This window comes from Oncorhynchus masou, chromosome 23, assembly GCF_036934945.1.
Source record: "Oncorhynchus masou masou isolate Uvic2021 chromosome 23, UVic_Omas_1.1, whole genome shotgun sequence".
NCBI lineage: Eukaryota > Metazoa > Chordata > Actinopteri > Salmoniformes > Salmonidae > Oncorhynchus > Oncorhynchus masou.
Genome location: NC_088234.1, coordinates 56,785,047 through 56,802,805, shown reverse-complemented (window position 1 = coordinate 56,802,805; position 17,759 = coordinate 56,785,047). Strand labels below are relative to the sequence as shown.

The 17,759-nt window shown below is 38.5% G+C and overlaps 1 protein-coding gene across 1 annotated transcript in view; it reads right to left on the bottom strand.

Annotated features, from left to right (window-relative positions):
- Positions 1 to 17,455, bottom strand: part of LOC135511096 (AT-rich interactive domain-containing protein 5B-like) — a 67,519-nt gene extending 50,064 nt beyond the window's left edge. The window contains exons 1-3 of the mRNA XM_064932630.1: positions 17,399 to 17,455; positions 16,833 to 17,087; positions 10,083 to 10,317 (exon numbers count right to left, since the gene is read on the bottom strand). Coding sequence (XP_064788702.1) covers positions 10,083 to 10,317; positions 16,833 to 17,087; positions 17,399 to 17,419 — 511 coding nt within the window. The 5' untranslated portion in view covers positions 17,420 to 17,455. The remainder of the gene's footprint in view (positions 1 to 10,082; positions 10,318 to 16,832; positions 17,088 to 17,398) is intronic.
- Positions 17,456 to 17,759: the final 304 nt, after the last annotated feature.

Below are 17,759 nucleotides of genomic sequence, written 5' to 3'. Positions count from 1 at the left end.
CTGTATAGTAGGACTAAGTGTGTGTGTGTGTGTTGGTTCTTCTAACATTGTGGGGACCTAAAATTCCCAAAAGTCCCCACAAAGATAGTAAAACAAGAGAAATTCTCCCTCGTGGGGACATTTCCCATGTCCCCATTAGGACAGAGGCTATTGTAAGCTTAGTGGTTAGGTTTAGGGTTAGGAGTTATGTTTATGGTTTGGGTTAAGGTTAGGGTAAGGGTTATGTTTAGGGGAAAATAGGATTTTGAAAGGAAATTCATTTTAGGTACCGACGAAGATAGAAGAAGATAACGCGTGGTGTGTGCAAGAGGATGTGTGTGTGTAATGCAATGTAATGGTATATCATGTAATGGTATATAATGGAATGGAATGGTATGTACACACTTAATGTCACTTTGTTCATCAAATCTGATCTTTTCAAATAAAGGATCTTTACATACAAATTTGAATTGGCTGGGGCCTTAGCTGTCACTAGAGAGTTGAAAGACTGAGAGAAAGAACATTATGCCAGTTTCTCTTTCTCTCTCTTTACTAAAGCAGCTGGTTTTGACCAGTAGCCTTTAGTGTAGGACCTAGAGGCCCTTCTGTGATGATTAAACTACCATGTAACGTATGTATGTATGTATGTATGTATGTATGTATGTATGTATGTATGTATGTATGTATGTATGTATGTATGTATGTATGTATGTATGTATGTATGTATGTATGTATGTATGTATGTATGTATGTATGTATGTATGTATGTATGTATGTATATATATATATATATTGTTTTTTATGCATCGTCAAGTCATCTCAAAGCTAACATACACAACAGGGTCTGTATCATCAGCATAAACACAATGTGACAGGATGTCATCATAACCATTCAAGACGGTTCATTACTCTTCATAACCGAGGACATATAAGAGTGTATTACAAAATATGCTATTCAACCGTAATTATACAGCAGATGGATTATAGTGCCTGCATAAGCAAGTACAGAACTCCAATTCCAAGACAACTCAAGGTCAAGGTCGGTGATTCTGGGATATAGGCCTACTATTTATAATACTGCTGCTTCCTGCATCACCATTACTCTGAACAAGCATAGGCAATGAGAGCTTTTTTGCTTTCCACTTCTCCAGTCAATGCTCGCAACCCTTTCAACCCTACTTCTGGGTTTCCTTCAACAGAGATTACATGATGAAGAGAAAAGGAACATCTATTTTCCAACACAGACTCCAAAAAATTTTTCTCGTGCTCGGTAACAGCCCAATGTATTAACGAAATTGGTGTTGTATGGCTTACATTTCAAACAAGCTTAAAATCGTTACACCGGGGGAAAAAACTATTTCAAACACCGTGAGTGAAGTTCTGTTCACTGAGGCAAAAATGCTGAAAAACATTATTGTCATACTATCTTTCAGTCACTAAGTCCTAAATCACTCACTCGGCTGAAATTTGCTGTTGTCAACATTTCCACATCATCTAACCAGACAAGGAATTTACTGGAGCCTAGTGTTATGAGCCAATAGCGACACATTGATATCTGTTCTTACAGTAGGTACCGCACGGATATCAAAACAAAATGTAAAGCTTATCAAAGTACAGGGAATAAACTAGGGAAACTGGACAAGGAGACTATTTTGTATTCTCTCCCCATCCACTGCCTTTTTTTGCTGTTCAGCTCTGTATTGATTTCAGAGGTTGCCCTGTTTCCATTTACCCAAGACTCCTTTCATAATGTATAACACCTCTCTGATTCATCCGCCTCTCTTTCCTGCAGCATCTACGGTTTTCATATAAAGGACGTGACACAGAGAGCTATATGCAGGCTGGCTCTCAAGCTGTTTGTCTTTATTGAACCAAAAAAGCATGGCATCTGCCAGTAATAAATATTGGACGGAATGCAAAAAGACAATCATATTTCAGTAACGACTAGCTTCTCCTCCCTCGGGAGATTTTCTTTTATCCCTTCATATTCATGACGCATAATGTAGCCACCATGATTCAATGGGCTCCAATCAAGTATGGACTCGCCTCTTCACAACAACCCATAATATCAGTTGCATCAAAACATTTCCTGGTTTAGATCAGCCTTAAGATAACTATTAGTCGCCGTTATATTCACAAGGCATATCTGTAAAGCCTTCAAAGGGAATGGTATTCTCACAAAAGGGCACAAACGCCCAGAGGAAATGTTCTATTAAAACTGTATGAAGGAAGGACAGCAGAGGGCTGCTCTCTCTGCAAGTTGGTTCCTGTTCTTAATTATCTAATGGCACTAAAGTGCCTCTTTCTGTTCTATTTTTTGGGGGGATTGGGGGGAGGGGAGGGAGGGGAGGGTGTCCCGAAACAAAAAAGAAATGTTTATATAATTTTCACCTCAATTTATTCAAGTGTGCTGCGCAAGAATTTAGGCCAGCTATATGCGTACAGAAAAAAAACGCAGCACAATTGCTCTGAACACTTCTTAATTTGGTTCCAGATGTTCTCACAGTTTGCATTGAAAAATTGCAATAAACGACATTTTCAAAAACATACTCCCATTTCAAATGGTTTAGAAAAAAACAAGAGCACTTTCCCTGAGTTGATTTATGTGATTCTATTACATTAAACATTCCTTCCCCTAAGCGGGCTCTGCTCCCTAGCAACAAGCGCTAGCAGCTCTAATGTCATTGGCATGGGGCCAGTGTAAGCTGTCTGTGTTATTGATTGCTAGATTGAAAAGTTTGCATTTAATAGGCTCTGTAATACATGATAAAATTATTCAGAGCTCCTTGTGCCAAATTGGTTCCTTTGACTATCAAAGACTATGGCGGTCACAAACAAGGCAGCATCCCAATGTTCCAGAGGTCTTTTAAGCCTGAACCAAATTATAGCTTCAACCCTGCATCACCACAATCATACTCCAAACATGAGACCCATAATTGTATATACCAGCGAGGTATTACTGGTAGGAACAAGAAAGTCGACTTAGACAAGCAGAAACAGAGATTTTACAGAACTGACAGTCAATAGCTATTGTCTGTGGTAAACAGGCCTCAACATTGCACCTTGTTCTTTGTTTTATTCATCCAGAGAGATTAATGGCTCTGTTTGCCTTTCCCAATCTAGATACTGCACTGTTGCGCTACTCCTCATTCACAAATTATTAACAGTGGCCAGGCTGTTACATAGAAAACCTTGCCCAAAGGATATTTTCAGTGTAAATGACTAGTTCTGAGGATGAAAAGAAGGTCAGGGGAAATCTGAGGCATTTAATTCCACTATTTCTATGTCTAAATCTAAAGGCCTTTTCTCCCAGAAGATAATATACAATCTCTTCTGATGGACCGACCTTTCCATTTGTCACGCGGCGTTGTTCGACACAAACTCAATTGAGCAGCTGTGATCTTGGATCATAAAGATTGTGACGGAGTTCCTGGCCTGTACATTCTCTGTGCATTCTGGAATAAAATGGATGTGATGTTTCCTTTAAATGTACCTTTAATGGGACACAAGAGTTCCCACTTTAGTCGAGGTTTACATGGGAAGGGTAGAAAACTATTCATCTGAAGATTGGGAATTGGGTCAGAGGGAATTACATGTCATTCCTGACAAAACTTGCTGTGTATATTTCCTCAAAGCCCCCCATTGTAAATCATGGCAGACCACTGAGGGGATACAGACATAGAAAGGAACATGATTTAATATGTTTCAGTTAAGGACAGAAAGGAAAGGGGAGAAAACAACAGGCTATTCAGGACATGCATGTTTCCCATTCTAAGGACTATAATGAGAGAGGACTGGGTGGGGGCTGTCACTCAACAGAGCCCATTGTGAATTCCTGTCATTATGTAAGAACCTCTCATGTCAGCAGATCTGTACAGGGAAGCTTAAAATAAACAGTAAATAGGCTAAGCCAACTGGACCTATTTAAATAATTACATCCAGTACAATGAACAATTTACATGGATTAATGTAAGAACAACTACTGGAACATTAATTTCTACTAATGGAATAATGACATTAGCGCCATATTGATGAAACAGGTTTTTTTGTACCCCAAAAACCTTGAAGCGTTACATTTTAAAATATCCTATTAGCCCGTCTGTTCATATTGATGTGTAACACAATGCACAAATAAAACTAACAAACTTCCTCAAAAGATCCACTATCTATGCCTCAAAGAAACTGTTAACTTTTTAATGAGTTTTCACAAAAATGACTGGGGGAAATGGTGGAGAGTAACAGAGCTGCTGAATAATACGGATTTACCAAGTGGCCAACACACAAAGGACGGAAATGAAAGAACTACCAGGACAACAGGACGGAAAACAGTCTATAAACTAGCCCTATGTCTTTCTTTGTTCTCACGGGGAGAAGACAGTCTATGAACAGTGAAAACAGTCTATGAACTAGCCCTATGTCTTTCTTTGTTCTCACGGGGAGAAGACAGTCTATGAACAGTGAAAACAGTCTATGAACTATCCCTATGCCTTTCTTTGTTCTCACAGGGAGAAGACAGTCTATGAACAGTGAAAACAGTCTATGAACTATCCCTATGCCTTTCTTTGTTCTCACGGGGAGAAGACAGTCTATGAACAGTGAAAACAGTCTATGAACTATCCCTATGCCTTTCTTTGTTCTCACGGGGAGAAGACAGTCTATGAACAGTGAAAACAGTCTATGAACTAGCCCTATGTCTTTCTTTGTTCTCACGGGGAGAAGACAGTCTATGAACAGTGAAAACAGTCTATGAACTAGCCCTATGCCTTTCTTTGTTCTCACAGGGAGAAGTCTATGAACAGTGAAAACAGTCTATGAACTATCCCTGTCTTTCTTTGTTCTCACGGGGAGAAGACAGTCTATGAACAGTGAAAACAGTCTATGAACTATCCCTATGCCTTTCTTTGTTCTCACGGGGAGAAGTATCATACTTTTTAAGAAACAACAAAACATTTCTCAAACTGTCCAAAAGTACTTCCCGAATTGGGTGATGTTTTCCTCATGCAATGTAACACTTGTATGCGAAAACTAACCGTGCCATTTAAAATATGCACATTATTCAAGACGATGTACGAATACTGCAACTTGTGATTTATGTTGAAACTTTTTTTAAACAATGTCAGTGGAAAGGCAATAATTTAACCTGAGTTTGACAGCCCTAACAACCCCCCACTGACAACAATTACATTGTTCCTATGCAGTGAATATGAATGGTAAAGCTGTTTTTGCAGCATGGGTTGCCCGCAGTGCAGATCTGATTGAATTCCAGGCTGTAACTGTAATGTGCACAAAAAGACTGCAACTGGAGCAGCTTGAAATGCATTCATAACACAGATGGACTAATATATGTTCTCATGAAATATTCAAGGACATTATGGTGGGATGATTGGCTGGCAATAAAAACTAAAGGGTAAGGCATACTGACTCAACAAGCCTTGGCAACCTATCTAATAAAAGCCACATTGTTTATTCGCAAGCAAAATGAATGCCCCCAGGTTGAAATTAATAATGTCACTATGATGGCTTTAAGAGAAGGGTATGTGTGTGGGTGGGTGTCTGAGTATTTGGGTCTGTCTGTGCGTCCATGTTGATGTCTATTTTTATAGTTTTTTTCTGTTCAACTTTAACAAAACTAATCCAATCAAGGCAACCAGATTAGGGAATATTTTAATGGAATAATGCTCCCTCTATGTCACTAGCATAGCGTGTGAGTGTTATACTAGCTGTTTGGGATGCCTTTTATGTTCTAGGAGAGGTCACATCAATAACAAGTCTGTTGTTTCAGAGCCAGTTAATGGACAGACAAAACCCTTCACTTCCTCTGTGAGGTCACCCCTGGGATCCAAACTCATTGTTTAACAATCCACCAGCAAAGCCTCTCACCCCCTGGAGCACACAGGCAAAAAAACAGCTGGAAATTACACAAATATTATCTGACATTTTGAAAGGACTAAATTACTAAACCGTTTTTGCCATCGGAATCCAAATTTGATTACAAAGCACATGCCTGCTAGGACGTGTTTTTCTGGCCCATTCAAATTCCAGACATGCTCAAACGCTCCCCACATCTAATAGATTTTTCCACCCCGCCACACAATTTACTGCTTACACGTTTAGAATTTTTTGGCTTCCGGCCAAACTTCAGTCAAGGGAATTAATGATATGAGCAGATCAGTGAGGGAAAAACAGCTTGTGATTCTCTCTCCAACAGGTCTGAAAATAATGAAGAGAACATGCCCATAAACCAAAACCCATTGCTATCAGAGTCACACAATCAATAGAACACTCCATTGAATTACTTCAAAAGCTTTGGATAGTTCCAAGAATTAGTTTGAGGAAATTGCATAGGGTTGAGAAAATGACAAAGGGAGCGTACGGCAGCTATCGGATTAATACACAGTTGAATGAAGAATATGCTTTACAACAAGACATTCTTTCATTTCAAATCCATGCCTTTGTCTATCGGATCACAAAATATTTTTCATGGTCGGTTTTCTACCATAGTATAATAGAAAAGCAACATCAACTACAATCATATGTATATTGCCAGGATAACTCAACCCAGTGAAAGAAATCTGTTTTCTATTCTCTTTATCATTCTGTGGGTCTGTGTCAGCATAAATAATTTGGTGAACTCTGAAAGATGCTGCGAAGGTTATAATCCATCGACTGCGTCAATTTAAAATATTCCACTGAAACATTTTCTGAAGATTGCCAGTGGCTGCATCTGGACAGACATAAATAATGTATAATGCGTTATGCACTGGATTCATTATATTTCTATGGGGCACCTGTGAAACATACCATATTCATTCTAGTAGGAATGTATATGTTGGCACAGTGTTGTTAACTAGAAAGCAGCATGGTTTAATTTGCTTCCTGTAAATCATTTCATCATCGACCTCCAGCTAGGTGAGAAGTAAGAGAGGGGGGTAGAGAGAGTCAAAAATGTGACCTTGCACAATCCCTGTCATCATGTCACAGCACAAATCTTGCTGGGGGAAGGAGCGGCAGTTGTGAATGATGAATCATGACTAATGATCCACACATGTTCTCTCTTTCTTCTTGCTCTCTATATCTCTCTCTCGAAAGCAAGTCTAAAAAGCAGTAGAGATGTTCTATGTGCTATATTCCTATGCTTCCTGTTCTTAAGTTTTGCTTTTGCGTCTTTTACTTTCGGTTTTGTACACCAGCTTCAAACAGCTGAAAATGCTATATTTTTGTTTATGGAAAATATATTTCACAGCAGTTGAGAGGGTACTATGATGCTCTACACCTACACTTTACTTGCTTTATTTGTCACATAAACTGAAATTAGGCGAACTATTAGAATTTTTTCAACCAGGAAATGGTAGGAACATACAATAGATGGCTTGATGCAGATATTGATGTCACAGTTATATACTGTATGTAAAAAGCTCTAATGTCCTTTACGGATGTCCTTTACAGAAGAGAGCCTATATCACATTATTCTTGTAACAACACATTGAGGTTGCTCCTATGTCTATCTTCCATAGAAAATAGGTCTTGATCAGATAGAACACAGGTGGTCCGTTCAACACCAGATTATATTCTTACAATCTCTGTATTCCTCACTGTATTACACAACATCTCTCCGTTTCCTGTCCAGTCCACTGGAATAGAACAACAAATTTCGACAGGCCAAAAATTGGGACAGTTCTATTGGGGATGGATGGTAATGAATGTAAACTTTCCCTGCTAAAGCAGCATGGTGGAATTGGTTTATTTACAGCTGCAGGTCCAGATAAGTGTAATATTGCTCAGCACTCTAGAATGTGGAGAGCCTTGAAAACAGTTCATTCTTCCTCAAGGTGGCACTTGAATTATAACAGCAATCTCAACTCGCTTCACACTGTTAAAAATCACTGGTCGATGCGGCGCTATAGCTAGCAGGCAAGGCAAGGGCACTCTTTCTCTAATTAATGACAGTGGAGACTTTTGTTTCCCTATCCTCTGTGAACAGAGCATGTAGCTTAGTTGCTATAATATCACATCATATAATTCACATAAAGAACAATAGCACTGTGATCCTGCTATTCATGACACATTTGTAGAGAGCATTTTTTATGCTTTCCATGCACTGTACTTCTCATTGGCTGTCTGCCAGGAAACATTAGGATACACTCACGTAAAAAAAATGCCTCCCTTAATAACAATAGCACACTGTACTACCCTTTAATGCACAATTGATTTATATGTAACCTCTGACAGTATCCTGTTTTTTTATGAATAAATGGCTCAGATATTCAAGATCCAGAGAGGACATCCTCGTATTTATAACAACAATTAGCTAACAGATCATTAATGTTATGAGTAGAACTGAGAAGACAGGAAAGCTCTTCCCGACAATAAGAAACTCATTGGGTTATAAATGATCGTTTCCCAAAAAATGTGAATAATGATTCAGAAGCTTTAACAAAACCTACAAGGAAAGCGGCAGGACACTCAATGAACACTTGCAATATCTCGTTAATTCATATTTAATTTCAATCATCAGTTCATCGCAGCTGTATTGCTATCCAAACCAAAGCTCATTGGAATAGCGTGTCCTTGTTGAATGATCCCTCTCTTATCGTTAGAGAGACAACGGCAAGCTGGTAGGGGTGGGAACACATGCCACAGGGCTAGGGCTGCTGGTGCCCTGCCAGGGGAGTTCTGCTGACAAGGCACATTCAGCAGGCAGCCAGGGAGATACTCCACTGGAGGGACAAGTGCATTTACACACAGCCTGATGGAGTCATTAACGGCCACATCACTCATTAGCATCATACAGCCACAGAGAATATTAGAAGGTGACGAGACTGACTGACATCAAATAAATCTATACAGCTGTTTTCATCCCTCCGTTATTTCCTGTTATGACTAATACACAATCACTACACACACACACACACACACACACACACACACACACACACACACATATACATAGAGAAGCACTGACACACATGCATACACACACACACACACACTGACACACACTCGCGCACACACACTATTGATTCCTCATGTCGTAGAACGACAAAGCGGTCATTATTGATTCTCCAATCCACTTTCTCTTTAGAATCTAACAATATAGAGTGTATTCAAGGGCAATATAACACTCAAAGGCAAAACCAAGCAAGCTCCCCAGCTACTAAAGGATTTATGAATCATCCACAACCCCCAAACAATAACAACTATCAATAACACATTCTGAAGGGGCCTTTTCTCTATTTTGTTGCTTGTTTCAGTCATTCTCTAGTCAAATGTTTTTTTGGTAATGGAAAAATTATTTATTGCAAAACATTACAGCAGTATCTCTAGAAAGTGCTAAGAATATGGTGATGATGTTGGGCCCAATCCCAAATTGATACAACTATGTGTTATTATACCTTGTATTTTGTATTGATGTCAATGGGAGATTTTTGCAAAAAAGTTGAAGTTATCTGTCGTCAGTATTCTGTTAACTACGAATAAAAAGAGAAACCCAAATAGAAAAATATGAAATTGGAGTTAGAGAATGCTGTATGTCTCATTAACATTCTATGACAATGTTGCTGCTTCACTATCATCTGAAGGGGGAGAAACATAGTTATTCAAAGGGAATATTAAGTCCTTCACATTTCTTTTGTTAAATAAACCCTTTTTTTTATATCAGCAAGACTTAGCATGACTCATCAGCCTCCTTCATATCTTGTGATTCATGTTATTTCCACTGCAGCAGTGAAATACCACAATGCAGCTATCAAATACCTCAACGACATTAATGGTACAAATTAAGGATGCCAGAGGTTTGAGGCAATTATACAGGAATGTACATGCAATTATAACAGTAACATGAGCAAAAATAAATGCATAATGAAAAATGTTTGATTGGTCATAAATGTGTTAGTGCATTCATGTGGTTCTAACAGTGATGTGTAATCCAAACTGGTAACTATTTTATACAAAGCCTTCATCTATAAGAGGCTTATAAGTATTAACAAATAGTTAAAATTCCATGTATAACTGAAATGTTATGGACAGAATTCTAGTACTTATTCTGACTACTCATAGACAGACAAACAAAATAGCTTGAAAGACAGGAAAGCAGTTGCCCTCACCCAATTGAGCCCTCTCCCTTTGGATGTCTCTGAAGTTGAGGCCGCTGGTGAAGGTGCTCTCCCTGTATCTGTGGAGGGCATCTCTGCGCCCATTGGCACCCAGCTCCCTCAGGACAGAGGGCTTCAGAGGCGCTGCCCGCAGTCCGTGGGACCATCCCGAAAACTCTGGGACTGTCCACTTCACCAGGTCTTCCAACCGAACAATCACCTTCTCTGACACAGCAATGACCTCGTGCTATAAGACAGACAAGAGAAGGAGGGCAGGGAGTGTGAGGTTAGGAGGGATAACACCATCTTAAATTAAGACTATTATAAGAGTTACTATTATAAGAGTTACTATTAGAGATGGGGTCACACAGGATCTTAATTTGAGCCAGGAACCAGGAAAATAATCTTGCAGCAACAGGAATGTGAATTATCATTATGTTATAATTAATTGACTTTTTTGTAGGTGTTGATACATTTTTTTAAAGGGAAAATCAAGTCTGAAATTTAAAAGTGGAAATTACAAAGCCTTTTGAAATCTCTAATACACTACAAGTTGTACATCTCCTGTGATCAAATTAAGATCCTACATCTGCAGCTTGCCATGGTAACCAGGGTGAACTTTTCTAAGCAACCTTTTGTTCAAATGTAATACTCTAGAGAGTCTACAACCCTTGAACAAGTTGTGTTCCTGGTTCTTTCAACCCTTTGAGGCAAACTAAAATAACTTTTTTTGATCTATCCCTTTTGAGGAATTGCAACTCCAATGGAAAAATTGTGGCATAGAAATGTTGAAATGTGGTTCCATTTTTAGGAGTAATGGGCTTGTTATCCGGCCGGAGTGGTAGGAGATTGTTATTAAGCTGCAGAATCTGGAGGACAGATGTGTCCATCTGGAGAAACACGCTTTTTAACGTTTACCTTGCAACAGTCTGTACACCTCTCCCCTGAAGCAACCTTTAAAGGGATAGTTCAGGATTTTGGCAAGGAAGCCCTTTGTCTACTTATCCAGAGTCAGATGATCTTTTGGATACCATTTTTATGTATCTGCGTCCAGTATGAAAGAAGTTAGAGGCAGTTTCCCGAGCCAATCATAACTAGCGGTAGCGTAATGACTGGAAGTCTACTGTATTTCCCAAAGATTTTCTGTCATTGCACTAATGATTGTTAGCAATTGCGCTAACGCTAGTTAGCAACTACATTCAAACTACATGCAGAGACATAAAAATGGTATCCACGAGTTCATCTGACTCAGATAAAGGGCCTCATTGCCAAAATCCCGAACTATCCCTTTAAGCTTTCACACGCACACACACAGTGACTTTATTACGTTTCATAAAGAGTAAATTTGCACAATGCCAGTTCCACACCGCTAGCAAAACTGAGTTAATCAAAAACAAAGCTGTAAATAAGAAAAGCTGCGATGGTTAGCTTCTTATATCTGTGTCTTCTTAGTAAACGCAAACATAAACATGGTTATATAAACTCCTATAATGTGCTGTCAAGTGGTGGTTGGTTGTTGGTTGAAACTGTTTGCTGGCATCATGACTGTCTTCTTTTTAAAAGGAAGACATTTAAATAACATTGAACTCCATTTAAGTACCAATCAACAGCAGACAGTAGAAATTGTTAAGCAGTGATGCCTGCAGCCAAAAACATCCTGTGGAATTCTTCTTGTGCTGATACAGTTGACTAAGTAAACATACTAAACTGGTAACTCATAGGAGTATACATTATATTTAATACTACGTTACTCAGAAGATTTCACAATGGATTTTCGAAAGTTAACATCTTAGGTCTTGAATGAGTGTCTTCATAACATACCGTATAGCAACGGTTCCCAAACTTTTCTGGCCCGCGACCCCATTTTGATATTTAAAAAAGTCTGCAACCCAACCATGTAAAAATAAGTTATGTAATCAACAGCCAATATTTACTTTGGGATATGACAGTCTATCACAAATCAGTCTGACAGGATTTTTGACAGGATTTCAACATGAAGACAATATGGTTTGAAGTGACTGAAATACATCAGAAAGGTATTGGGAAGTTCAGAAGATCATCAGGCAAAAATGTGTAGAAGTCTGATGGTCTGATTTAGTGCCTGGTCTTGTCCACTCGGATCTAACGGCTTGTGGGCATACTAGAGGGGGAAAGTCTGTACATACGTGAGACTCTTATCTTTCAGTGAAGGGGTCATAATATTTTGTAGCTTAAACCATTCAAAAGATAGAGCCACATTTGTAGGAAGAAAACAGAAACCGCTCTGTTTATTAAAACCACATCTAGCAGCTACCGTTCTATGAACCAAACGCAAAATTTATCTCGAAACCCCACTTTCAAATCAGACGACCCCTTGTTTAGGAAACCCTGCTGTATAGTTTCCTCACAGAAAGAAACATTTAAACTGCATGTTTCCCAAACATCATTCAATTGTATGTGACGTGTGGGTGTCAAACTATCCTGTTTTGTGATGTGTTTTACTTGAATGCAACAGGTGATTGTCATTCAACAGCTGTCATGACATTATATTATGAGTTCAAAAACACAACACCCATTTAAATGCAGTGAAACACCCACAATGAGTTACCATAAAGAGTTAAGGTACTGATAGTGGAAGGAAGTGGAAGATAAAACCACCAAGCTGCATATAGGTCAGAGGTCTCTGTAGGCTACCAATGGGAAGATGTGACACTTCAAATAAAACAATTCACAAGAGAGGTTGTTGCTATATCATTTTTGCAGACTGCAAATAAAGGTTGATATTGTGACGAGGCTTACAACAATCTCAGTGGTTTATGGAGCAATAATATTACAATGTGATTTATTACAGGTTCATGATAGTACAGCAAATAGTACAGCAGATATGACCCCTTTTTTTAACTTTTACAACAAATAATGCATGAGGGCTTATATAACATGTATGGAATGTCAACTGTGTAATTGATAGAAAGGTGTGCTTTTATGACTTAAGATTCAACAATTGTGCTATGATTTCAAGATCTCTAAATGTCCATAAAATCCATATTATTCCATATCATTCTGTGAAAAGAGCACCACAGTACTTGAACAGTAAGGGACATTCCTAAATGTCACCATTGTAGGGCAAAGCGGTACATTTGTTGGATAGGCCTTTCAGTTAAGAGTCAGAGTCTCACAGTCAGCCCCTGTCATGCTGCGAAGGTTTCAGTCTGGTGGCTCAGGGGGTCAACCCAGGAATTCCTTGGGCCAAAAGGAGATTAGTAATTGAGTAATGGACATGGTGACATGAACAATGCTCTTTGGTGCACTAGGCTGGGAGAGTGAAACGCAATATGAGTTCATTATCTTTTCTCCTCAACACTGACCTTGGATACAGTGACAAAAACGAAACTCAACCACGTAAAAATGAGCACAGGAGAGGCTAGGGTCTGATGTATTCTACTGAAACTATTTTAAAATAGAACTTGGTTAAATAGTTGTTATATGTTGTCACAATATATATGCCTGCAAGATATTGGCGTTCTGATTTCTGCCATAAACTATAAGCAGCTACTATGTTGTTTTGTACAGTGTGTAATTTCAAAAATACTTTAAACACACACAGAACTGAATACTATTTGACTTATTTTGACTGTGGGGTGTATAACCACAGACTAAATCATATTAGGCTGAAGCAGTGCTATGAGCATTCACTAAAGAATAAAAATATGCTAAGTACATTCTCTGGAAACAGCTCATCTGTGGTTTCAGTCCTCTAAGGTTATAATGATCCACTATAGCTTGGGGCTTTAGAGTCATGCATTATGGGAAATATGTTTGATGTTAAAGTGGTTTGTCAATGACAAGGTGTAAACCAACCCAAAGAGCACCAATTCGTCATGTGTTGAGGGAAAAATCACTGTATATCATTACATATATCACAGAATAGCGGCATATAAGAACACATTTATGTGTATGGAAATAACATAAACCAAAATTATGTTTTTTTTACTTTGAAGGGCATGACATTCAGTTTAAATTACATTTTAAATTATCCCCAGTACTGCCCTAAAAACTTGACAATAATTTACATGTATTTTCAAAACGCAAAAGGAATTCACTTGAGGGCAACATTTCTGACTTAATGGCTTGTTCTGCAGTGGGGGTATAGTTTTCACCCACCCAAGCCTAAATTACTGACATTGTTGGGTGAATAGGGTGATTTGGTATCATGCTCACTGACTATTGAGCTATTGGTTGTATATATGGACTACCAGATAACATAACTGAACAAAAACTTTCCTATGGCTAGAATTACTTTTGCAAACATACACCCTCCAGGACAATCAGAGTAGAAGAAAATAAACAACATATAATCTGATTTCCCTATTTAAAGGTCCCCAGCACTCAAACACCACAAGCATGGATTTTTGCCATAAAACAAAGCTAATTCTGGACAGATGCCACCATTTATATCTACTGCAATCAATACAACTGCTGCAGTCACTGCTCTCATACCTCACTGCTTTGTCATTTACAGGAATAGAGTGTCAAACAAGAAGTGACATCACAGATAATAACAAATTATTAGTGTATGAACAGAAAATACCAGACTACTTGCCAATTGTCTATTGCCACGATGGGTACCTCAAGCAGGACACCAATCAGGCCCAAGCAATTAGCTGTAGCAGCATTGAAATGGTTGTAGCAGTAAGTGTTATCTAAAAAAGCTCTCTTGAAACATGAGCCAAAAAAAGACAGCGTATTGAGCCAACATGTACCGGAGGGGGGCGTTGAGGGTAAGACTTAATACTGTGTCACTGCTTTGCAAGAAGCGGTTCTCAGACCACAGAATGCAGAGACGCAAATAGAGGTTGTATCATAATGGGTGCGCCACATAACACAATGCCTTTATACATAGCATGCGGTCAGTCTTTATGGTGGAGTAGAAGGGTTGTCAGCGAAAGCAAAATGAGCACAGTAGGACATGGGTTTCTCTTGTCCTTGCCTACACTGGGAGGGGCAAAGAGCATACAAATACCCAGGCCTGAGGGGAAATGACATAATATGGTGAGCATTGAACTCAAGGGATATCCAGAGAGATTTATAACCTCCTTTTATCCCACTGAGAAAATGACTTGTTATTGTATTCATGACATGAACACATTTGTGCTGTAGATAAGTAGTCTTACACATACCCATTAGTCAGATGCTATAACTACCACGTATATCTTACAAACTGAAAGCTGTCTCGGGCTAAGCAGATTTGCATATTAGGGCAGTCATAAAATAAAGATCATTAACTGACTGGTAATAACTGCAGACAGTTACTTGTTTGAGTGAAATGCCAATGTAATCTTTATAGGGCAATTTGCTGAGAACATCAAGTTTAAAATCACATTTAAGGGGGTCGTTGGCATCAACATCACACTTTTAGATCGTATGTTGTGTCATACTCTACTTCAGCTCTGCTCTAGGCTATTGCTATAACTATCCATTTCCAACTGCCAACACTCTAGAGTCACTCTGTCCTTTGATCTTGGAAGGAGTCAAATAATATTGTCCAGATATCCAATGGTGTGTGATGTTACCACTTTGCAATGCAAATCAGGCTTCTCAAGGGGTGGGGCTTGTCCCTTATTGCACAAGTGTGTTTCTTAATGATGGACTGTGCATGCACTTAAAGTATTTACAAAGTCATTACATTGTGTTAAAGGCTAATGCAAAGTAAGGATTTGGATGATTCTAGTTGAGTGAAGAAAATAAAAGGTTTCAATTACATGTATTCATAGCAGCGTCCACTATAAGGAAATATGATAGCTACTGTATTACACAAGAGGACCATCAGCAGGGGAAAAGTCCGTTTCTATGTTTGCATTGCTAATCAAATACAAACTAGGCTTTGTCCTTCCTAAATGACAAATGCAACCGCTGGCATATTTCATGACCTCAAAATCAAGTAAGAGCATCGTGAAATGTGTTTCGGTAGAATTGCCTATTTGGGTAGGCTACAGTAGCATATAGCAAATGCTTGATTGTTTTATATACCCCACAATAAATTAATGTACAAAACCAAGATGTGTCGCTCTATGCGGTTATGAAATGTGATACAGGCATCATATTTAGCCACTTAACAAAATACCTCAGTTAATCATATTGCCAATGGCAACATATCAGACTACAGTAAATGTTGTTTTATAACGCTTTGTCATTTCGACCTGTCCTAATCTCTGGATAAAATGGCAGAACGTTTGAGTTGACACCAATATCATATTGTTAGGAATGCGAATGATTTCATGGAAATTATGCAAATTGAGAACAAGTCAGACGTGCTAGCACTCGTCTTCAATAGGTTGTGTGCGCTTATTCAGCAGCCATTTATATGATATGATGAAAGATTATATTTATGGTGTTGTTGAATCGAGACGTTTTGATCTCATATGCTTTACCATTTCGCAATTTCAGGCAATATCACCGTTTGACACGCATCATGAAGAAATAAAATGACATAGCCTACGCGCTGGACTTGTAGGGGATTTTTCTTCTCCTAATACAATTAACCTTATACAGCACACGAGCGTTATTACGCACAGCTGGATACAATTGAACTGCACATTCAGCAGTTGACACAATGAGGAACAAATAGGCTAAGCAGTCAATAACACTGTAATAGACAGACACATTATGCAGTTTGCGATGGATCAATGTGGGTATCACATAATGCATGCACGTTATACAACGAATGACCAAAGAATGCAGAAAATGCCACATCGATGTATCAACAGAATGTTTGAAGGTTATTACCTCTCCATGACTAACTGTCCTTCCCAAGAGAGTATCTTCGGGTAAGAAATAAAGTTTTGAGCTTGATAAAAGTTGCTTAGTAGTTCTTTCCTCCCACAACAGCTGTAGCTCCGCTATGCAAATTGGATCCCCGGGTTTACATCTTACGAAGAAAAAGTCTCCGAGGGACAGAATCCTTGGTTTACCGTCCCGGTGAAATTTAAAAGCCTTGTAGAATATATATGGTCCGTGTAAACCGCAAGACGAGCCTACCCACTGTGGAGAAAATAGCAATAAGCAACTTAATGAATGAGTTATTCATATTCAAAAATGTGGAAACATTGAATGGGACGACATGCGCAATGACTATGGCTTGACAAATCATTAAATTACGCACAAAATACCACCTGCATCTGATTTTAGGACTGATTTAGAACCATGTAACTATATATTTACTTATTCTAATATGATGTAAAAACAACAAAAACACCAAAGAATTGTAAATGAGCTGCAAACACAAAGGTTTGTCCTCAAATTGATAATATCATGCGAAAATAGAATATGTTGGTGTATGATTATAATGTTACCTTGAGTGAGTTAGGCTCCATCTCGACGTTCTGAATTGATTAAACTCAACACGCTCTCCAAACTTGTTGGCTTGAATGGATTGCCGAAGGTCCTGTAAGAACCCTGTATTTATTTTAAGTTTAAAAGCTCTTTGTGGATAGTATTAAACACTTACAAAAATATTTAGTTGCTCCGCAATTACCAAATGCATGGATTTTGTTGCTGTGCATAAATTAAGCGAATAAGAATCAACATTAGATATTATTGTGCCCATAAATCGTCTCTTTTCAATCAGGAAAACCACATATGTCCATTAATATCATTTGAATTCGACAAAAATAACTATGAGATTAACACTGCATCAGTCTGATAATTTCTCAA